This window comes from Peromyscus californicus, unplaced genomic scaffold, assembly GCF_007827085.1.
Source record: "Peromyscus californicus insignis strain IS unplaced genomic scaffold, ASM782708v3 Scaffold_3__1_contigs__length_106647218, whole genome shotgun sequence".
In the NCBI taxonomy this organism is placed as follows: Eukaryota; Metazoa; Chordata; class Mammalia; order Rodentia; family Cricetidae; genus Peromyscus; species Peromyscus californicus.
Window position 1 is genome coordinate 16167158 of NW_026294551.1, and position 24535 is coordinate 16191692.

The window sequence follows — 24535 nt, forward strand, 5'->3', positions numbered from 1 at the left end:
TACAGTTATAGCACACATAATAGGACATTGTCATAAGACTATGGGCATGGGGCACGAATAGCAGCCAGTGAGGTGGTTCATCAGGTAAAGGTGCTTGCTGCCAAGTCTGGTGACCTGAGTTCAGTCCCCAAAACCCACAAGGCAGAAGGAGGGAACTGACTCATGCCAGTTATCATCTGCCATCCACAAGAGGCATGCACACCTCCTCATAAATAAATACAACTAAAAAAACAAGGCTGGGCAGTGGTGGTGCATACCTTTAAGCTCAGCACTCGGGAGTCAGAGGCAGGCAGATCTCTGTGGGTTTGAGGCCAGCCTGGTCTACAGAGCTAGTTCCAGGACAGCTAGGACTGTTACACAGAGAAACCCTGTCTCAAAAAAACAAACAAAACAACAAAAAGAATAGCAACTAGGTACGAGTGGAACTGGGCATAGCTTCCATCATCATAACAGCTCTGAAGTTAAGTAAATATCTGAGTTCTTGTTTGATTTTAGGTTTTCTTTGTTTGGTTAATTCTTGTTATATTTTTTGATTTTTTTTTTTAGACAGATCTCATGATGTAGCTCTGTCTGTTCTAGAACTCACTCTGTAGACCACACTGGCTTTGAACTCACAGAGATCCTCTTGCTTCTGCTCTTGAGTGCTGGTATTAAAGGCCTAGGTCACTATTCCCAATTTGGTTGGTTGCTTTTGAAGTAGCATTTCATATGGCCCAAAGTGGCCTCTTAACTTGTAATGTGCTTGAGGATAGCTGGAATCCTGATCCTCCTGTCTCACCCTCCGAGGGTATGAGCCACCAACCCTTGCTGATCCGTGGGTCCTAACTAGGTTCTGCCTTTTTTCTAGTTGTATTACTTACTGGGCTGTTGGCCTTTCTAAGTTTTAGTGTATCTTCTGGTATTTGCTTGTCTTTGAGACAGTTTTGCTCTGTGGCCCAGGCTGACCTTGAATTTATCTATGTAGTCAAGGTTGGCCTCAAACTCTCAGCAGTGCCCCTGCCTCAGCCATACAAATGATGGGATTACAGGCATGTGCCACCATGCCTAGGCTTATTGTATCCTCAATAAAATGCTTCTACTTAATACCTAACTGATAGAACTGTTGCACAAGATGACCCTACAGGCAGGTGTGTGCACATTTCCAAATAACAGCAAACGATAAGAAGCAGCATTGATGAGACTTAGCACTCCTGTGCCCAGCAGGTAGCTCAGTGGTAGAGTATTTGCCTGGCATACTCTTAGGGATTGATCCCCAGCACAGAAGAAAGGGGGGTGGCCTGAGAAAGTGGGAAGGAATGAGCAGGAGTGAGAGCAAGCTTTTGCAATCTAAGAAAGTACAAACAGCAGTGACAGGATTGGATACTGGATATCAATCTGTAAATAACAGTGCTTAGAACAATCAGCACTGCTTTTTCAATCCTGTTATCTTAGAAGAAGAGCCACTAGACCAAGCCACACCCAGCAACAGCAGCTTTTAATTTTATTTAAACCCCACAATAGGAAGGAGGCACATCTTTTGATTGTTACATCATTTTATTTAACCCATTGCTACCCCACAAGTACTGTAAATTCAAGACTGTTGAGACAACAGCTTGGAGGTCACTTTTAAAAAATTGATTTGGGCCAGGCAGCGGCACATGCCTTTCATTTCAGCACTTGGGTGGCAGAGGCAGGTCTATCTCTGTGAGTTTGAGTCCAGCCTGGTCTAAAGAGCTATTTCTAGGACACCCAGGGCTACACAGAGAAACCCTGTCTAAAAAAAAAAAAAAAGCAAAACAAAAAACAAAAATTCCTGCAAATCTAAGTTATAACTTCTTCCTCTAGAGGGCAGCATTTGCTAAAATAAACACTAAGGATCCTCTGCCAGTGCGTTTTAACACTGCTGCCTCCATTCATCTGTGCAAAGTGTAAAATACACAGATTTCTAAACTCTGCCCTGCATATGCTGAATCAGTAAGGAAGGAATCACAAAAGAGTTGGAAATAGGTTTTTTAAAAACTCTCCAAGAAAAATAAAATTAATATTTGGTTAATTCACTTCCTCTCGCCTCCCCAGACATACCTAAGTCTTCTGTCAATCTTTGTTCAATCTACTATGTGCAAATGTGTGTGTGTGTGTGTGTGTGTGTGTGTGTGTGTGTGTGTGTGTGTGTGTGTGTGGGCATGCATGCCACAGTGTGCATTTGGAGGTGAGAGGACAACTTTTGGAAGTCAGTTTTTTCTTCCCACCATGTGGATTCTGGGGATTGAAGTCTGGTTGGTGGTCAGGCTTGACAGCCAAGTACCTTTACCTGCCGACCCATTTCATTTTGACCTTTAAAAATGGGGATTATTTAATAAGACTCCAGAAAGATTGTTCACTGTCAATTTTCTGGACTTTAGATGGGCAGGTCTCTTTCAGAGAAGCCCTAAAATATTTCAGTTTTTATATTTATCAGCGATGCCAGCTTTTGATTTAACATAAGTAAAAAGTTGTTTCGGGCTGCATGTGACTGTGGAGCAAGATTCTGGCAACTTCACCATAAATAAAACCCCAGCACTTGTCAATCTGAATTGCCAGTCAAGCATGTAGGCTGGTTAAGCCTAAGAACAATTCGGTGGTGCAGAGATTTCGAGAGAACATGCAGCAGAGCAATCAAAGCCGAGGGATTTGGTCACCTCAACAGGAGATGACTATTCCTGCCTGCTCCTGGTCCTTGGGTGATTTCTGTTTGTTTCGGAATCTTTAAAGATGATTTATGAGTCAGATTGAGGTCACCCTTCCTTTTTGTGTTCCATCTGCTACCTTTACAGGGTCACTGTGACATTTTGAATTGTCAAAGAGTTCCATCCAGTACAGCACGTTCCGCTCCTAGCTCCTGGACCTTTCCCCAGCCCTTTGTATTTTGAGGTAGTGTTTCACATAGCCCAGGCTGGCCTCAAACTCACTGTACAGTTGAGGTTGGCCTTGAACTCCTAATCCTCTTACCTCTCCCTCCTAAATGCTGGCATAACAGTTCTGTTCCATCATCCCAGCTCTATCCCTAGATTTATTATGTTGGAAGAAATGCACAGGAGAAGGACTATGAAGGCAGTCTTTTGTTTTTTCAAAATTTATTTGTGTGTCTGTGTGTACGTGAGTGTAGATGCCCACAGAGGCCAGGGGTGTCAGATGCCCCTAGAGTGGTCTGATATGGGTGATGGGACTTGAACTTGAGTCCTCTGGGAAAGCAGTACTGTGCTTAACTGCTAAACCATTTTTCTAGCCCCAAAGCAGTATTTTTTTTTTCAATCAAGCTTAAAAAAAAACAAAACTTAAAAAAAGGTTTATTACTGTGTGATGTGTGAGTATGAGTGTGGGTTCGAATGTGCCACAGTGTGCACGTAGAGGTCAGAAGACAACTTCCAGAAGGGCCATTTCTCATTTCCCTAGTAGTTATGGGTCACTGAACTCAGCTTGCCAGGCTTGTACATTTTTATCTGCTGAGTGTGAACCATTCTCATTGGCTCCAAGCTCCTTTATTTGAAACCTCAAGCACATGGTCTTACAGATCCTGTTGTCAGCTTGCAGTCTGGACATGTCATCAGTCATTGAAGTGTTCCTCCCCAATTCAGGGCTCTGGGTGCTCCGTGGCCACCTGGACCACCATGCTCAGGAGGGTTGGAACTTCTAGCCCCCTATACTCTCTGCCAATCCCAAACCCCAAACTTATTTGCAGTGAGACCTGTGGGTAACACTTCAAATTGTGTCTGCTGCTTTCAGAATGGCCAGGATTCCCCCTCTCAAGCTTTCTGCATTCTGCAGTATGATGGGAATTGCCCCAGGTGGGGGGTGGAGGTGAGACTAGGAACTCTTACCACAGGATTTGGTTTTCCTAGGGACAGTTCTGTTATAGTTGGATAGAGTTGACCCAAAGCACACACAGACTGAACACTTAGCACCCCCCATAAACAACACACATACACTACTTTGCTGTTTTTTTTTTTCTAAGATTACATTTTTCCTCAAAAAACCTGAAATTTACCACGTGCTGTCAAAGCAGCAAGACAGGAAAAAAAATGAGAGAATTTGTCCCTGTTTCCCTCCCTTCGTGGCCCCATGTAGCCCAGGCTGGTCTTCACTAGAGAGCCAAGGATTATTTTGAACTTCCAATCCTCTTCCAGAGTGCTGGGATTACAGGTCTAGGTCAACACACCCAGTTTTTAGAGGGCTGGAGATGGAACCCAGGGCCTCATGTATGCTACACAAGACTGCCAACTGAGGTACACCCCCAGCAACTCCTTTTTTCTACTAGAATAATAAGTAATCTACTTTTTCCTTGTGCTCCAAATGTTAGTTTTTCTTATTATAAGCAAGCTCTCCCCTCCCTCTTCCAGCTCAGTGGAGGGCAGCTTGGGACCCAGTGACGAAACAACTTGTTGGTCTCGTTAATTCTGGTTAATAACCCACAAACCTTAAATAGACCTTGGAGTCCTCAGCCCACCCACACCCTCCAAAGAGTTGTGACACATGTCATCTCAAGCTTCCCCAGGCCACATCTACAAAGGTCACGTAAACACACATGCACAAGGAGCCACATGATTTCCTTCTTATAATTTTTGGTGAATGACTTGGCTGCGGTTCATACCGTGGGGGAACGGATGGCTGCGGGACATGAATTGGGGGAATTCCTGAGGGCAAGGCAAGAAAGGGGCCTTAGGACTGGATGAGGCACAGCTGGAGGACCCTCCGCAGTGAACTCTGAGGCGGCAGCTCAGGGCCGCCAGCCGCTGAAACCCTTGCTCCAGAGGTCGCCTAGGCAACCCTAGTAAGTGGTTGCTGGCAGCAGGGAGACTGAGAGTTGTTGGGCATCCTCTTCTTCCAGAGCAAGCCTCACGCCGCGGGTCCTTCGTCAGGCGAGTGGGGCCTCCGGTGGGGTGGCAGATGTCATTTTTCCTTGGCCTGCGGACAAGTTTATCTCTCCGAAAGCACAGCGCCAACAAATACCGAAAGCCCAGAGTTCGTCTCGGCCTCGAGCACCCAAGGGCAGAAGGCAGCCCCAAGCTAGCCCGGCCTTGGCCTCGGTCTAGCCCGCCCTCTCACGATGACCACGCCCCCAAACCAGCGTAGGCTCCTCCCCATCCAGACAGTGACCCCGCCTTCTACAGGCTCCGCCCTCCGGGCCGCCCTTTAGCCCGCCCCGACCGGAAGAAGCCGCGGCACAAGGCACTTATAGGGCCGGGAATGGGGGTGTCGCCGCCGCCCAGTCAGCTCCGTGTCCACCGATCCTCCGCCGGTGCCGCGCTGTCGCCGCGGCACCCCCGCCCAGCCCTCTGTCCACTCCGTCCCCAGTATCGGCCGGTGAAGCCCGGAGCCAGGGCCGCGTCCCCGCCATGCCGGCCCGGTGGCTGTTGCTCCTGCTGGCGCTGCTGCTACCGCCGCCCGGCCCCGGGGTGAGTGACCAGGGGAGTGCAGCGCGGGGACGGGCGGGCTGGTGGCCGGAGGAGAGTGGCGCGGCCGCCGTGGCTGGCGTCCGAGCCGGGCCGAGGCGGCGGCAGCGACAGCGGCGGGAGGCCGGGCGCCGCCGCCGAGGCGGCAGCGGGAGGCTTGGCGGTCATTCACAAGCGTCCTCCTCCCGAGGCGCCTCCGCGGCCGGCGCGGCCCAGGCGGGCAGCGGCTCCAGGGCCCGGGACGCGCGCGATCGGAGCTGTCTCCCGAAGGCCCGAGCCCCGGGCGCGCTGCCCACCTGCCCCGCCGTCTCCACAGGTGGGCGCCGGCTCGGCCGCCGCGGCCGCGGAAGGACACCCGAAGCCGGGCGAAGCGGGTGGTGACTGGAGTTGGGAATCTTTGCTCGAAAGTTTTTAAAAATGCGACTTTGCGAAAAGAATGCAGCTGGGAATTGGGTACGGCGTCTTTTACCCAGCCGCTGGGTTCTGCTTACCTGTCCCGAAGGTTTCTTTGTATTCGGAGGCAGGGGGCTTCCTGCCAGTACTTTGGTTTGCTAGTGAGCCGTGGGCATTGGACCCTTTTAAAGACCCGATGAGTGGGCCAGAGTTGAAGTCACTTCAAAACTTAAGGCTGTCTCACGTGTGGGGCTGTCAGAAACGTCCCATCTTGTTTTCTGGGGAAGAATGGTCCCAGTTTATATTTATTTGACTCTTTATCCATGTAGGGTTTGAACACTTTGGCTAAAGAGGACATTTTGTGGGCGGACATGGTTATTTTCATCTTCTAGTTGGAAGAACTGAGGGCTTAAATTTTTTTTAAAAAGAAAAACGCACTCTTCAGGATGTAGGCATGGCACATTTGTACTGGTCCTGTTTATTTAATGACCTCTTTGAAGGTACCGTGTTCCCTTTAATAGGGCTTATCATGTACCAGGTGTCCCAGTGGAGGACTGATGTGTGGAGACCCGCGGGCCAGCCGCCTTGTTAACTCTGGCTTGAACTCTTTGAACTCTTAGGCCTTGTAGGTAAATAATTGTGCTCCCGGAGTAACAAGAAATTAGAATTTAGAAACTACTGAAGTGTTAAAGAAGGTTGACTTTTTCAAATTCAAGGTTTTTTTTTTTTACCCCAAAGGAAAATTTATATGCGTTTTCGTAATGACATACACAAGGTGTTTTGGGGGAGGAGGGTTTGTTTTGTTTTTTCTCTCCTAATTAAAAAGAAAAGATCTACTTTTCACAACTAGAACCAGGTTTTGAACTTGAACACTTCACCTTGGGTTGATTGATTGCTGCCTGGTATCTGCTCACAAATAGAGAGTATAAACACAGTGACTGACTGTTTGATGTGGAAATCGATCAATTCATATTTTCACAGCCGAGGTGTATATGGTTTCCTTCCCCACAGCTTTGCATTGACTCTTCCTTCGCTAGATTCTAGTGTTTTTGTCATCCAGCAACATAGGGTAAGGAGCCAAAAATAACTATTTAGCTTTAGTTTTAGGGCATGTCAGTATTTTCAAGTTGTGCCTAGAAATCCGAACTTGTCATGGAAAAGATTCTAGACCCTTATCAAAGGTGGCTTTACTGTAACTTTTTAAGATGAAAGGTCAGATTTTCACTTTCAGAATTTTCTTCTAATAAAAGATTTCAACTCCAAACGTTGTAAGAATTAGAATTTTAAAATTTGAAGTTAGAGCAGAATTTGTACTTAGAGTAGGCAGCAATGACTTAGGGCAGAATACAGCAGCTGTTAAGTCAGACAGACCTGAGTTCTAACTGATAACTTGCTAGCTGTATCCTCAGGCAAGTTATTTTTCTTTTTAGTGACTTCGTTTCCTGATGTGTGAAATGGGGACAGCCAGTGCTTGGGAAGGAAGGTACCTTGCACATAATAGATAGTGAATGTGTGTTCTCTTTATCTCCCTACCCAGAGTACCTTTTACTCTGCATCATTTTAAGTGTAGTACTATGCCTTGGCAGGGATTTGTGTGTGTGTGTGTGTGTGTGTGGTGTTTTGTTTTGACTGATGAAGTAGCTGGTACATTGGAGGCAATGCTGTGATTTTCTTTCAGAGTGTGTTTTTTCCTGAGCCAGACACTGACTCATTATTGGTTGAGAGGCTAGGCTACAAGATCCAAAATGCAGTAACATCCTTATTAGTAAGTCCTGGAGGCTGCCTTTGCCAATCCAGAATGTGCTTAGTCACATTCTAGAGTTTTCCCTTTCTTCCTAGACCTTTATCTTATATCTAATGTTGGCTCTTTTTACATGGGTGCCACTTCACTCAATTATATCCAAAAGATTGCTTCCATGTGACACCAAAAAAATTAGCTCAGCTAAGATACATTAAGTTTATTTAGTCAGTATTTGGTTTGATGGGGGTTAAGAAAAAAAAAAAAGTTTGAGAACCAAGGACCATATGTGTAAGAAACACAGTGTGCCTCTGAGAGAGAAATCTCAACCAGAAATGGCCTTGTTTATCATTTCCTGTGATGGCCATCACCTGCATGAGTTACCCTAGGAGGAGACATGGAGCTGTTTATTCGTGGCTATGAGTAGATGCTTCATTGCTGATGTTATCAGGATAGTTGATCGTGAACTTAAACTGTAGTTGTGCGCACATGTATGTTTCATTAATTCAGCTGCCCACTCAGCTTTCTTCAGCAAGATAGTGTTTCAGAACAGTAGAGAAACTGTATGTGAGACTTTCTCTAAAGAAAAAACATTTATGGGCTGGAGAGATGGCTCACGCCAGCAGTTAAGAGCACTGGCTGCTCTTCAGAGGACCCAGGTTCAATTGCCAGCACTCATATGGCAGCTCACAATTGTAACTCCAGTTCCAGAGGATCCAACACCCTCACACAGACAGACATGCATGCAGGTAAACACCAATGTACATAAAATAAAAATAAATTATTTTAAAAAAGAAAGAAAAACAGAATTTACTGCTCTTACAGAGGACCTGGGTTTGATTCCCAGCACCTACATGGAAGCTAAGGACAGTCTGTAATTCCAGTTTTATGGGATTCAGCATCCTCTTCTAACCTCTGCAGGCATGTGTGTAGTTCACATATACATACATGTTGGCAAACATTTATATACATGTCTATAATAAAAATAATTTTTTTTTTTAAGTTCAAAGATAGAGCAAGATCCTGACTAGGAATCAGTGAGACACAAAAGTTTCTTCACGCTGTCTGGTGGCATAGTTCCACCTTCATGGATCTAGGAGAGATAGTTACTTGCTTACTTCAGGTTTTCTACACCATTTTCAGGTTGAAGAATCACTGAATGTCTATTTAATTTTCATTGAAATTCTCCTTGCTTTTGAAATCTAAAATCATCTGTAATTTTAATATGTTGTGTGTTTTATAATCAAATATTTCCTCCATAGAAATGATACAGAAGAGAAACACCTAATGTCATTTTAATGGATTCAGTTCATATTATTTTCAAATAATTTGGAGCCTGTCACCTAGCCAGATGATTTGAGAGTGATGCTGACTTAAAATATAAGGATGGTGAATCATACTCTGTGAATAATAAGGGTGTTGGTTGGCTATGTCTCCCGGATGCGGAAGATTGTGCTGTGGCTTTAGCTTTACCATATTCCACAGACTTGCCTGCCTCAGAGTGACCTGTTGTGGAGATAGGCGGATGAGTGCGCTCTACCTTATGGGGAGAAGAAATTAAAAACAAATAATCAGAAGGCCATTACTTGCATTTCGTATTAAAATTTTAACCATCATTCATGTAAAAAGTATTCGAGCGTTTGTGTCCATTCACAGGTTGGGGAACAGGGTCCTGGTTGATTGGGTTGGAAGAGCAGTGAGCCATGGTTGCCTAGCAGTTGCCTTGCTGGACTTGTGGGGTTGTTTCCATTTTCCCAGTCTTACAAGGAAAGGAGTATTGCCCTTTATTCAGGGGTGTGAACGTGCACCAGTGTGCTATTTTCTGTATGATAACATGGCAAATTTAAAAAAAACCTCAAAATAATCATCTTTACTGAAGAAAAGGTAGAAAGGGTAGATAAGCCTGCATTAAACAGAACAAGATGAAATTAAAACCCCTGGATAATCACTACAAATCAAACATCACCTCCATTAACATTTTCAATAGCTTTGTGGAGTGATAGTTCACTCATTAAAAAGTCTAATACAGTAGTTTTTAGTGTGTTGATAGAATTGTACAACCATTTCCACAAGTAATTTTACAACATTTTCTTTGTCACTAAAGGAAACTCCATACTCATTGGCTGTTACTCCCTTTTCTCACCTCAACCTCCTGTCCTCTGGTAATACTAACCTACTTTCTAGCTCAATACATTTGCTCGTTTTGCACATTTCGTACGAATGGAATCATGTAATTCATACTTGTGTCTTATAGCTAGCTTCTTTGATCCATCATTCTGATTTTTCACTTATATAGAACATAACAGTACTTCATTCCTTTTAGCTGCAGAATGATATTTCAATTTGTAGACACACCACATCCTAGCAGTGGGGGTGGTCACGTGGGTTACTTTTACTTTTGGCCTCCTCTGGATGCCGCTAAGAACACCTAGGCGCTCGTTTTCTTGTGTAGAATTGCTGGATCATGTGATAACTGCATATTTAACCTTTGATGAATGGCCAGATTTTCCTAAAGTCAGCCTCACTAGTTTACATTCTCACCGGCAATGTACATGGGGGCACTTGCTGTCTTTTCTCACAGTTTTCTAGTGGGTATGGGTGGTAATTCATTGTGGTTTTGATATACATTTCCCTGGTGATTCATCTAATATCTTGATATTCTTTCTGACATTTTTTCTGTGCACAAATTTACATAGATAACGTTTTTCTTCCCCAGACTGAAACATAGAGATATTTCTTATCAGTAAATTTAATTCTATAACATCTTACTGTCTACATAGTATTTCTGAATGGATGTACCGTAATTTCGCCATTTAGATAATGAGAGTGTTTTTAATTTTGATTATTATAAAAAATGAATAATGTGATGAACCACCTCATTGCTAAACTCTTGCATGTATCGTAGTTGCTTAATTATTTGCTGGGAATAGTTCCTAGCACTGAAATTTGTGATTATATGTGTAAATTTACAGTTCTCTTCTGAACCTCAAGCACCGCTGGATGTTTGTTTTGTTGATTTTATTATTTTTATTTTATATGTATACATATTTTACCTACATAGATGTCTATGTACCATGTATGTGCCGCATGCCTACATAGGCCATATTAGGTCTTCCTGGAACTAGAGTTACAGACAGTTGTGAGCGGCCATGTGAGTGCAGGGAATCAAACCCAGGTCTTCTGGGAGAGCAGCCAGTGCTCTTAACTACTGAGCCATTTCTTCAACTATTGGATGTGTTTTAAAGCATAAAACAAACTTTAGATTGATAAGACAGCCATTTTAGAATAAGCTGTTTTCTTTAAGTTGAATGAAAAATGTTTGGCTTATGTTTTCAGGATGAAAATAACTTTGGCAGTCTCGATGACCCCTATGTAACTAAGCGTTGCTGAGAAGATGCTTTATGCTGGCCTTTTAAATAGCGCCTTTGCAGCTTCCTCTGCTCCGCAGTGGTTTCAGATCAGCTTTCTAGCAGATGCAGCCCCCACGAGCGCTCTGCAATTCCTCAGGGTAATCCTGTGACTTTAGTTTTGATGGTAGCCTGTCTCCTGCAGATAAGAGTCTTTGTATTTGGTTAGGAGACCATTTAAAGTTTTGCCTAAAGACTGTTCATAAATCAAGAGGTAATGGATGCATCAGTTGTCCTTCTGGAGGCTCCAGTTCTTTTCATGGCATGTCCATGGAGCTGTTTTTTTAGGGAGATTGAAATGCCAACGCACAATAAAGTTATTACTTTGGGTTGTTTTGTTTTGGGTTTTTTTTTTTTTTTTGGTTTTTCGAGACAGGGTTTCTTTGTGTAGCTTTGCGCCTTTTCTGGAACTCACTTGGTAGCCCAGGCTGGCCTCGAACTCACAGAGATCCACCTGGCTCTGCCTCCCGAGTGCTGGGATTAAAGGCGTGCGCCACCACCGCCCGGCTTTGTTTTGGTTTTATTTTGCTTTATTTTCCTTTCCCTACGAACATACCTGAACCTATTTATCAAAAAGAATGTGTCTCTTTCAAATTAATTACTTCATCAGGATCAACTTATATGTTATACAAATCTGCCCCCCTTTTTAGCATTTTGGTTATATCATTTATAACTTTTCAATCATGTAGTTTAATTATTTATTATTAAGTAACTTTAAAACAAAATAACTTTTTTGGAGACAGGGTCTCTGTATAGCTCTGACTGTCCTGGAACTCACTAAGTAGAGCAGGCTGGCCTTGAACTCACAGAGATTCCCTTGCCTCTGCCTCCTGGGTGCTGGGATTAAAGACATGCTGCTATGCCCAGCACCAAAATAACTTGTAAACATTTTTGTTTTGTTTTTGAGACATGATCTCCAAGTGTAGATTATGCTGGCCTAAACTAGTTTGTGTGATCCTTTGCCTCTGCCTTTCTAGCTGGTATAACAGATGTAGGCCACCATGTTCTACCCAAATAACTTTTCAATAACCCTAAAACAAAAAGGAATCTTTTAAAAAATACATATATTTACTCTTAAGCCAGTTATTCTTACATAACTTAAAATAGTTCCTAGTTCCTCTGGTCTTCACTGAGTAGAACTTCTACATGAGTCACACTGCAGTTTTGACCACAACTGTTACTACTTAGTTTGATCACAGTTTATTGCAAACACTTGGATTAGATTTTTACTTGTTTATTGAAATGAAACCCACTCTCAGATCATCAAGACTTTCTACCACTTAGGGGATACAAGAGTACAGTTTTTGAAGGGAGTTTCCATGAAGTTCTAGAAGTATTTTGAGCTGTAGTAGCATATATGAATAACTGTGTAGACTTCTGGGGGCACTGGGAACAGTGTAGACAGCTCCATTCAGTCTCAGCCATCTGATCCAATCTATCAAGAGCACAGTGCTGGTCTTTCCGTGACAGTGAGAACACAGTCAAGACTTGGAGAGTAAAGTTTAGACATATGCCACCACCCCCCTCCCTCCCAGCCATGATCCTTCCCTCTCAGGTTGAAATCCTTACCCTCTAGAAAAACAGATTAGGAAGCCAGGGCCAGAGAGGTCTGGTGACCTGTCCTAGGTTATATGTGAGTGGCAAGAAGAACTTTGGACCAGGTCCTCTTGCTTTTCTCTGGAGAGCTGTCTCCCGACCCTTTGCAATTTTGTGGTCCTGGGGCTTACATTAGAACTCATCAGAACAGTTCTCCTAGTTAGCCTGAGGCTCTGGGTTTGGAGAAGGACCATCTGGCAGGCTTGCTGCTAAGCTGGAAGATGCTTCCTTAGATGGTGGATATTCCTCCCACATGAGCTGTGACCTCCTACCCTGTGTTGTAGTACGGAGCTTCAGCTTAAGCTAGAGATACTGTCTTCATCTGAGAAGCTCTGTCAGGAGACAGGCCGTTTTTAGTGGCCTGACCCAGCTCCAGAGGGTTAGGATCGAGAGGCCACAAAGCCAGCTCTGCAGTTCAAGCTCATTTCTTTGAGGGCTAATAATATCCTAGCAGGTGCGTGTTTTTCAGTAACTTCTCGCCTGGTAATATGTCTGAAATAGCAAAACTGAAAACTTGTGTCTTAGAAGCCCTTAACTAAGTCCTTATTACCAAATCTGCCAAAGTCTTCACCAGAAACCCTGACGAGATGGAGCTGTCTCTGCAGAGGCCCCACCTCCCAAGCAGTTTTGGCACCAGGGAAGTGGGCCTGTAGTGACAGGAAAGGGTGACCCTTGGACCATAGAGGGACTCAAATGAGCCTAGGTGAACCTAGAAGGGGAGTGTAATAGGGGCTGGGGGACAGGAAGGTGCTCTGGGTTGTGGGTGTGACTTCTTGCTGATAGATTTGTGCTAGAGCCAGAGAGACAGTCCTGCCTTGCTCTTTTTTTTTTTTTTTTTTTTTTGCCTCTGTGGAATTTTGCATGCTGTGTTACCCAAACCCGCTATAGTATAGGTACTTAGCAAGTACTGACTGAATTTCCCTTTCATGTTCATTAGGAACAATTAAGCAGGGGTCTGTCTGTCTGTCTGCCTGCCTGCCTGCCTGCCTACCTACCTATGTACCTATCTTCCTATCTATCTATCTATCTATCTATCTATCTATCTATCTATCTATCTATCTATCTATCTGAGACAGGGTTTCTTTGTGTATCCCTGGCTGTCCTGGAACTCCCTCTGTAGACCAGACTGGCCTTGAACTCGGAGATCCATCTGTCTCTGCCTCCCGAGTGATTGGACAACTGGATTAAAGGCGTGGGCCACCACTGCAGGCTGTGCCGTCACTGCCCAGCACAAGGGGCAATTTTATTTTTTATTATTTTTTTAACATAATTCTTTATTGATTCTTTGGGAATTTCACATCATGTACCTCAATTCCACTCACCTCTCAGTCCCTTCATATCCACCCCTCACCCCTGTATCAGCTACCCTCCAAAATTAAGTCAAAACAAACAACAAAAAAACGACTTCACTCCTCTTATCTTTCCAACACCTCTTCATTCACCCTAGTGGCATTGGGAGCTGCAGCGTGTCATGCAATATACCCCTTTGTCCAATCAGCTACACCTGAAAAAATGTTCATTGCAACGAGTCATTGGTCTGGATCAAGGCCTCTGGCACACCATCATCACTGGACCCTCACCAAAACTCCTCTTGGATATCCTGCTATTGCCTCAAGTCATGGAGGTCTTGCAGTTATTGTTATACAAGACCATTTCCTTCACACACTCCAGCAGGTCATAGGTGGGGTTGATGTTAGGGTGGGCCAACCCAAGGCCCAGGATGTGGGTCTTAGTGGTAGCTGAGCTGATCAGTCCAAGCCACTGGGACAGTCCCCTTCAGGTAAGGAGCAGAGCCAACTCTCCTAGGCCCATGCCATTGGGGCCAGCTCTCCCACTCCCATGGTGAGGGGTGAGGCCATATCTCTCAGGTGTATGGAGGGGAGCTCTTCTGCTGCAGTGTCCAGCAAGGGGCAGGGCCAATGAGGGATGGGGCTGGCTCAGCATGGTCCTTGAATTTCAACACGCATGGTTCCTATTATCCCCTGTGGCAACATGGGCCATGGACATCATCACAGACCCCAGCTGCAGCAGGAACACAGACCTAGACAAGCCCTCAGCAGCAGCTCGAGCCCAGGCATCACCATGGCCTGATGGCAGCACAGGCTTTCCAGATTGGTATGGCCCCAGCAGAAGCAAGGAAGGGGCAATTTTAACTTCAAGCAAATGGCTTGTGGATTTCAAGAGTTAAGGTGGGGAAAGATGCCACTTTGACATATATTTGGTTTTTGGTTTTTTGACACAGGATTTCTCTGTGTAACAGCTCTGGCTGTCCTGGAACTCACTTTGTAGACCAGGCTGGCATTGAACTCACAGACGTCTGCCTGCCTCTGCCTCCTGAGTGCTGGGATTAAAGGTGTGTACCACCACCACTGCCCAGTAGTCTATAATCTTTAAAAGGATTTCAATGATAATGTATATCTTTATTCAATTAAAGGGGCTTTCAGAACATTTGCTTGGTTGGGTAGGCACAACCTGAGAATGTGGCATCTTCTTCATAAGCTTCTCGTGTTAGCAGTGAGGTTCATTTTTTCCTTTGCCAAACCCTGTCAGGTTAATGGTGGGGATCAGTCTAGGTCCATTTCATTCTTCACTCAGTGTGAAGTTTCACTCTTCAAAAAAGGACCCTTGATCCAGGATTGTCTTCATGTATTCAGCATGATTTTCTTAGTTAGCAGACTAATTTATAATTATAATTCAAAACCACATTGTTCTTCAGTGGATCATCTCCCCTCCCCCATCTCAGATGAGGGGACACTTGTTTGTCCACGTCTCTGGAGTGTTTGTCATGGAAACTGAATTTCTTCCTACATTTCTGAACAAACAGTGCTGTCAGATCCCCAGAACCTGATGTTGCCAGTGATCTCTGGCTGAGCCAGAGGAGCTTGTTGACTAAGGTAAATCATATTTCTTAAAATTAATGGCCTGTGACTCCTGAGGGGCCTTGCTGGGGTGAGAGAAACATCTGCACAGAAGGCCACAGCTGCACCAAGGATGTGTTACTTGCAGCAATGCTTCCTAGCCTGGGCTCAAATTAATCATCTGGAATCACCAGGGAAGCTTTTAAAGCTCCATTCCCAGCTACTAGCCCAGATGAAGGAAGTAAAAAAATCTCTGGGCACACAGCCTGGCATCTTTTTAAAAAATGTCTTAAACTGGCCGGTGGTGGTGCACATCTTCAATCTCAGCACTTGGGAGGCAGAGGCAGGCAGATCTCTGTGAGTTCAAGGCCAGTCTGGTCTACAGAGAGAGTTCCAGGACAGCTAGACTATTACACAGAGAAACCCTGTCTTGAAAAATTGGAAAAAAAAAAAAAAAAAAAAAAAGAGTCTTAAATCCCAGGTAGGTAGCGGTCTTTAGTAATCCCCGTGCCTTCCTGGTCTTGATCTTGACAGACTAAGTACAGTTACATGTTCCAGTGATGTCACAGCACCCCAGACCAGCGACGCTGCCAGCTCATTTATGGAGAAGTTGGGAATGATAGATTGTGCTAGTGAGTGGCAGAACTAGAAATAATAGAGAACCAAGTACTGTTTTTTTTTCTACTGTGTTTCATTGTTCAACTTTGTGTGTATTTGTGTGGCATGTTCAAGTGTATGACAATGTATCTGGATGCCAAAGGTCATCCAGCCTCTGGTAAACCTGGGGGTTATTCCTCAGGTTGGTTTTTTGTTTTTGTTTGTTAATTTGATTTTTAAAAATTCATTTATCTAATTTTATTTGTGTGTGTGTGTGTGTGTGTGTGTGTGTGTGTGTATGTGTGTGTGTGCGCCTGAATGTATGTATGTGTACTATATGTGTGCAGGAGTCTACAGAGTTCAGAAGAGGTGTTTGGCCGGCCTGTGATGGTACATGCCTTTAATCCCAGCACTCAGGAGGCAGAGGCAGGCAGATCACTGTGTTCAAGGCCAGTCTGGTCTACAGAGTGAGTTCCAGGACAGCCAGGGCTGTTACACAGAGAAACCTTGTCTCAAAAAACCCCAAAAGGAAAACAAACCAACAAAAACAAAACGAGAACAGAAGAGGCATTTCATCTGCTGGAACTGGAGTTACAGATGGTTGTGAGCTGTCTTGTGGATGCTGGGAACAAACTAGGGTCTTCTGCAAGAGCAGTAAGGAATCTTATCCACCGAGCCATTTCTCTAGCCCCTAATTTAATGTTTTAATACAGGGTCTTTCACTCAGACTTGGAGCTTATTAATTAGGCCAGGCGGGATGGCCAGTGAGCCTCAGGGATCTGCCTGCTCTGATTCCCCAGAGTTGGGATGATAAGTGTGCACCACAATCCTCGGCTCTTTACATGATGCTAGGGACCAAACGCGAGTCCTCGCCTTTGCATGGCAAGCGCATTACTGGTAGAGCTAGCTCACTAGCTATTCAGCATTTTCTTTTGTTACTTTTAAAAAGCAGGTTAACATAAGAACCATAGATACTTATTTTTTGAGCACAAACTGTTGAAATTGCTATTATTAGCATTACCTGATAGCTGGCTTTATATTCAAATATACTTAACTGAACTGCAAGAAGTCTATACAGATTTTTTAATAATAGTTTTTTTTTTTTTTTTTTTTTTTTTTAAAGATTTATTTATTTATTATATATACAATGTTCTGTTTTCATGTATCCCTGCAGGCCAGAAGAGGGAGCCAGATGGTAGTGAGCCACCATGTGGGTGCTGGGAATTGAACTCAGGACCTCTGGAAGAACAGTCGGTGCTCTTAACCTCTGAGCCATCTCTCCAGCCCTTAATAATAGTTTTTTAAATAATTTATTTTTATTTCATGTGTGTTGGTGTTTTGCCTGCGTGTATGTCTGTATGAGAGTGTTAAGTCCCTAGAACTGGAGTTACAGACAGTTGTGAGCCATCATATGGGTGCTGGGAAATGAATCTGGGTCCTCTGGAAGAGCAGCCAGTGCTCTTAACTGCAGAGCCATCTCTTCAGTCCCCTATAGATGTTTATTAGAAGGTACCCAACACTTATTTTTGCTTTCTTTGTTTATTAAGAGTCTTGGGAATTAAAACAACCTAGCTTTCCAGGTTCCCTCCCCAAACCCTGACAAGTGAAATATCCTTGTGATATTAAAGAATGCAAGCAGGAACTTCAGAGCAAGAATGAAGTAGCTTAGGGAAGTGGACAAAAGGTGTTTCTGAAGGGAGTAAGTTGGACCTTTAAAGTACAAGAGTGAAGCATGTGCTTTCCTAGAAATCAGTGCATCAAGGACATAGCTGTGTCCCATGGTTAGTGAGCCACTACTCACAAGAGCCATGGTTGGGAATCGGTCTAGGTGTTCATCTGTAGACGTGCAGCACTTGGGAGGCAGAGCCAGGTGGATCTCTGTGAGTTCGAGGCTAGCTTGTTCTACAGAGCAAGATCCAGAACAGGCACCAAAACTACACGGAGAAACCCTGTCTTGAAAAAACAAAAAACAAAAACAATAACAACAACAAAACCAAAAAAACACATGTTGGGTATACATAAGTACATACAACTATTTGTTTGATTTTGGTTTTTTAAGACAGGGTTTTTCTATGTAGCCTTGACTGTCTTGGAACTCACTCTGTAGACCAGGCTGGCCTCAAACTCACAGAGATCCACCTGCCTCTGCCTCCCAAGTGCTGGGACTAAAGGGGTGCACCACCACTGCCTGGCCTGTTCCATTTGTTTATGGGTCAGCAAGATGTCTCAGTGAATATTAGCTTGCTACCAATCCTGACTACCTGAGTTGGCTCCCTGGAACCAACATGTTAGAAGGAGAACACCAACTCCTGAAAGCTGACCTTTCCTCAAAAACTGACCTCTATGTATGCATGCACAGACACACACTTATACACACTAAATAAATGTTTAAAAAGGGGTTTGGTTTTGTTTGTCAATAAGAGGAACATGTAGAGCAGAGCGGAGAGCAGGGACCTGGTGAGTCAGTGGGTGTGTTTCCGTGAAATAAGACTCAGTCGTCGCCGCCGAGGACTCTGGAAACCCAGGACCTTTCCTGAGCACTGCTCCTTGCAGAGCACTCTGATAACGTCACATCACTTCTTGTAGGGTCAGCACACAGGTCTGCACCCAGTTTGTTCCTCATCTCATCTTCTGGAGAGTGGTGGCAACAATTTTCAGATAGGTTTGAAAATCCTGAGCAAATATAAGAGCTCCTGTTGTTGACTTTTAATGGTAAGGAGAAAAACTTTAAAATTAGGGAACTTCTCCAGCAATTTCTTGATTTTTGTGTTGACTCTGTTTCCAAATGTGCATGATGTGTGTGTGTTTTACATTAACCAAAATTAAAATTTCTTCCCATTATAGTAGCATCTATAACATCACCAAAGAAGTTAAAATACTATACAAGTGTTGTGGACCCAGATTTGAAGAGCCTCTCCCCTCTGCGGTGCTGTTTGCTCGGCTTAACCCAGCAGTCTTTCCCCATAATTCTGTTGGAGGTCTTTTTCCAGTTCTCATGGTCAGGGTTTACAAAGAAGAAGACAGTTGCCTTACACAGAGTGATTAAGACGTTTATCTATAGTTTTGCTGCTTAACTAACAGAGAATCAAACCACAGTTTCTTCTAAGACCAGCCCTATTCCTGCTCTGAGGGCTGAGTACTTGGAAATCTCTAGCGTTCTTAGTGTGTGGTAAAGCTCAGTTCCTTATCTGATCTGTGGTTGGAGAGAAGGAGAGTTCTCCCTTTAGGTTTAGATGGTGGATGCTTTAAGAGTCTCCAGCTTGTGCTTCTAGCTAGAAATCAGCCTTCTGATCCCTACAGCATTTTCTTTTTATTTTATTATTTGTTTTAGTTTTTTTTTTTTTAAGATTTTATTTATTTATTATGTATACAGAAGAGGGCGCCAGATCTCATTACAGATGGTTGTGAGCCACCATGTGGGTGCTGGGAATTGAACTCAGGACCTCTGGGAGAGCAGTCGGTGCTCTTAACCTCTGAGCCATCTCTCCAGCCCTTGTTTTAGTTTTTAAAAAATTCTTTGGTATTTCTTTCCCTACCCTAAACCTTGAAGTGAATCAGATAATTACTAATATCCAATGTTGCAATATTTTGAGATAAGTGGAGACACCAGGGTGTGGCAGGTCAGGATTAGGAATGACTGTGTTGAAAGGCATCAAGATCTCTATGGCCTCTCTGTGGATTTTGGACATGGTTTGATGGGCTGGGGTTAGAAGGACGACAGCAAAGCCCAAGGAGAGGTGAAATCCTCCTAAGCCATGGGTGCTCACATCCAGCCCACTATTCTTTCCCAAGAGAACCAGAAGCTGAAGCTGGGCTCATGACTTTAATCCTAGCACTTGGGAGGCAGAGGCAGGTGGATCTCTGTGAGTCCAAGGCCAGCTTGGTCTACAGAGCAAGTTCCAGAGCAGCTAGGACTGTTACACAGAGAAACTCTGTCTCAAAAAAACCAAAAAAACAAAAACAACAACAACAAAAAAGAACCAAAAGCCGATACCTGGAGAATTGGAAAAGCCCTACCCAGAGCCCTGCCTAGAACTCACAGTGCATCCCACATCACCTTCTTCTGCTTCATTCAATCACCACCCCCCAAAAGTTATTAAACATATGCCAGGCTCGGGGGGCTGTCCCCAAACCTTGGTGTTTGGTTTTGGTTTTTGTTTATAAGATAGGTCTGGCTATGTACCCTCGGCTGGCCTAGAACCACTGTGTAGAACAAGCTGGCATCAAACTCACAGAGATCTGCCTGTCTCGGCTTTGGTTTTTTGAATTTTGATTTTGAGAGGACTCTTCACAAATTTTGAAGTCAGATGGACACAAGCTAGGCACAGGAGTGTGAGGACCTGGCCTAGGAAGGTAGAGAATTGCTCTGAGCAGGGATTGGTGATGTTGCCAAGTCAGCTGTCAGGAGGCACCATTGTGGAACATGCTTTTTCATTGTCTTACATGAGGCCTCTGCTAGGTGCTCAGCTCCTGGAAGGCAGGAGTTTTATAAACTTTGGGGGTTCTACATAGCAAGCCTCTTTCTGTACATGTGTAGGATAAAAACAAGGGTCAGGTCTGAGAGTGGGGTTGAAATAAGTGAACTAGCAAGTAAGAGAAACTAAAGAGCCAGCCAACAGGAAGTTGAGTGAGTCAGGGAGTGCCTGGAAGAGATTGATAAATCCTACAAGTCCTTGCCAACCTCCTTGAGTAATGGAAGTCATGATTCAGTGACTTATCTCGGTCTATAGGGTTCTAGATTTCTCTCTATTGTAGTTTAAGTTACCCTAAATGGGTGCAGGTACCCTGGAGACAGATTGGATGATTTTTTTTTTTTTTTTTGGTTTTTCGAGACAGGGTTTCTCTGTGTAGCTTTGCGCCTGTCCTGGAACTCACTTGGTAGCCCAGGCTGGCCTCGAACTCACAGAGATCCGCCTGGCTCTGCCTCCCGAGTGCTGGGATTAAAGGCGTGCGCCACCACCGCCTGGCCAGATTGGATGATTTGAAAGAGAATAGGCATAATCGTCATTCTGATCACATGTGACATGGCTGGTTAGAGAAGACTCTTAGACATGAGGTTTTAGAAAGCAGACCTTGAGTTGGGGTTTACCAGAAGGCCTCTTTAAGCTTTCCCATGAAGTTTTACTATGTTGCCCCCATAGTTAGCTATAAATCAGCTATGCAACATTAATGTAGTGTTAGTATAAGTTAAAACACGAGGAAAGACCCCCCCACTATCTGTCCACAGATAATCTGTGTTTGATGTGTGGACTGCTTCAGGAGTGGGGTGTTCCTTCCAGGTCTGTTTTGCTGTTATAGCAGCATATGGCCTGCTGCTTCTGTGGTGGCATCCGTAGATAAATAACGAACTAGACATGTCAAGTCAATTCTGGCCCTCATGGCCCACTCTGTAAGCTCATGCTCCAGCTTCTGCTCTCTTCCCTAGTCCTACCTATTCCTGTTCCCTGTCTGCTTTCTCTCTCCAGCCACACTGGTCCTAGAGGTCATTAAACACAGCAAATTATCTTCAGTCTCCTAGCCTCTTCACAGGCTTTGTCCACTACCTAGGTTATTCTTCCTTTCCTTCCTGTGGATGTTAACTCAAGAAAACTTTTGACACAAAATCTCCACCCTTGAAGCCCAACCCATCCCATCAAAAGATAAGATCTCCCATCAAAAGACAAGATCGGCCGGGCGGTGGTGGCGCATGCCTTTAATCCCAGCACTCGGGAGGCAGAGCCAGGTGGATCTCTGTGAGTTCAAGGCCAGCCTGGGGCTACCGAGTGAGTTCCAGGAAAGGCGCAAAGCTACACAGAGAAACCCTGTCTCGAAAAACCAAAAAAAAAAAAAAAAGACAAGATCATCTGTCACACTTCTGCAGCTCTTTCTGTCTTTCATAGTGCTTACAGCAGCTTGTTGATTTCTGTTTGTGAGGATGACTGCTCTGACTCTTTAGTGGATCATAGACTCTGTGAAGGTAGGAGTCAGATCTCTTTTGTAATGGTTAGTATTGTGTTATTATTGTGTTTTGTTATTATTAGTTTTTTTTAAAATTTTTGTGTGTGAGTGTGTGTGTGTAGGTCAGAGGATGATTTGTGGGTTGGTTCTCTCCTAACACTATATAGGGTCACCAGGCCTAGTAGTGAGCATCTCTACCCTCTGAGCCATTTTGCTAGCCCCTCCTTTTTTTTTGAGACAGAGTCTCATGTAGATTTAAGTCTAAGGTCTAAGTTAGACTTGAACTACCTATGTAGCAGAGGATAACTTTGAGCTTCTAGTTCTTACCTCTTTGCTCCTGAGTTGTGGGATTACAGATGACAGGTGTGCACTACTGTGTCCAACTTTTATTTTTTAAACTATGATTAGATTCTCATGGCTCTAACGTAAGTGTGTGTGTGTGTGTACTCATTTAAAATTTTAAATCACTAATGTATGTATATTTATTTATTCATTCATTTAAATTTCCTTAAGTGCTTCAGAGTTTTACTATTTGTCTGTATTTTATGGATGAGACTGCTGAGGCACAGGTTGCCCACTGGTGGTCTGGCTCCAGAATCTGGCCTTTAAACAACCATAGCATAATGGCTAGGCACTACGTTGTACTAATAGATATTTGTTGAATTGTTCAGCATCATCAGAAAATGGTGATAGTGACTGGGCATAGTGGAGTACACCTTTAATCTCAGCACTCAGAAGCAGACAGAAGAGGCAGAAGCAGGTTGGTCTCTGCATTAGAGGCCAGCCTGGTCTACAGAGCAAGTTCCAGGACAGCCAGGGCTACATAGAGAAACTCTGTTTTGAAAAAAAAAAATTAAACAAGAAGGAGGAGGAGGAGGAGGAGGAGGAAGAGGAGGAGGAGGAGGAGGAGGAGGAGGAGGAGAAGAAGAAGAAGAAGAAGAAGAAGAAGAAGAAAGGAAAGAAAGAAAGAAAGAAAGAAAGAAAGAAAGAAAGAAAGAAAGAAAGAAAGAAAGAAAGAAAGAAAGGAGAAAACGGTGTATTGTATAAGATGTTTCTAGATGGTTGAAGTGCAAACCTGGGGTATAAATTGAGACTGACGTCTGGTGAGAATCTTTACGACTTAAACTCTTCCTCAGACATCACAAAGTAAACACATTTTCTTCTTCCCTTCCTCCTTCCAGCTTCTCTTTGGCAGCACCGTCTATTGTACTGTCGCTGTCTGTCCATGAGAGATGGGAGTAACCATGTTTAAGACAGAGTGGATAATCAGGTTTTTGAGTTTTATTTGCTTCCTGATGATATCCTTGGCTACCATCAGTATCTTTTGTTAAGTGTTCTTCATTGCATTTACATAACTCTTGCTTTGAAATTCTCTATTTTTTACTACTTAATGAATCAAATTAATTTTTGAGACAGAAATCTCAGGTGTATCCCAGACTGGTCTCAAACTCCATATGTAGTTAAGTTTAGAGAGGTGTTGATATTTCTCGGTTTTCAAGAGGGAGAAAAGCAAAACACAGCGTGGAAGCTTAGTGTCCTTGCCTCACTGTGCAGATGCCCAAGGACCCAGAGAAGTTGGCAATAAGGCTGGATGGCCTCCAGAGTACACAGAGCCTGCCCAGGATGGTGACCTTAGCAAGAGAGATTCTGAGGAAATTGGGCCTGTGCAGGAGAATGTGAAAAGTGTATTCCACCTCCATCCCTGTCTTGGACAGCCATTTTCCTTCTTCAGGGGCAGATTTTGCTCCTTGGTATCTGGAAAGGCTTCTTTTTGAACTTAGAGACTTGCTGTCTCCCTGTGGGTACTCCTTCCTGCTTCTGTTTCCTGCCCACCACTTGATAAGCTAGAGAAGGCAGTGGTGATCCATACCAACTGGTTCCTCTGGCTTTGTTCTTTAATTTCTTCATTTAAAAGCCACACATCTGTAGATGTGATTGTTCCAACATAGTCTTCCAAGCAGTTTTTGTGCTTACCTATCTTTGTCTAAATATGTGAGAAACCTGTGTTGAAATTAGGGAATCTGATGGCATAGTGTGAGTGTGTGTGTGTGTGTGTGTGTGTGTGTGTGTGTGTGTGTGTGTGTGGTGTATATTCGTGTGTGTGCTCATCTGTGTATGCACACATGCCTGTGCATGTATGTCAACACCAAGTGTCTCCCTTTATTGTTCTCCAGCATATTGTTTGAAACAGGATCTCTCACTGAACCTAGAACTCACTGCTTTGGCTAGATTGGCTGGGCAGTGAGCCCTCAGGATCCACCTGCCTCTGCTTCCTAGTACTGGTGTTATAGGAGTGGATTGCTACACCTGGCTTTTACATGGGTGTTGGGGATCTCATGCTTGTGCAGCAAGAGCACTTTACCCACTGAACTATCTCCACTGTGCTCCCCTGCCTGGAGACAAGTTTTTGAGCCAGGCTGGCTCAAACTCACTATGTTGCCAAAGCTGGATTTGAATTCCCCGTCCTCCTCCCTTTAGTTTCCAAGTGCTGAGATTACAGGCATATGTAGATGTAACCGTCTTATTAAATAAGAAACACAGAGCCAATGCAAAGATGAAAGCCCAAGAGGTCAGAGCTAAGAGCCTTACCCTTCACTGCTG

At 44.1% G+C, this 24535-nt stretch overlaps 1 protein-coding gene across 1 annotated transcript in view; it reads left to right on the forward strand.

The window, feature by feature from the left end:
• The first annotated feature begins 5131 nt into the window (after positions 1–5131).
• Ern1 (endoplasmic reticulum to nucleus signaling 1) overlaps positions 5132–24535 on the forward strand; it is a 103261-nt gene continuing 83857 nt past the window's right edge. Inside the window, exon 1 of the mRNA XM_052756995.1 lies at positions 5132–5411. Within this exon, the coding sequence (XP_052612955.1) occupies positions 5352–5411 (60 nt within the window). The 5' untranslated portion in view covers positions 5132–5351. The remainder of the gene's footprint in view (positions 5412–24535) is intronic.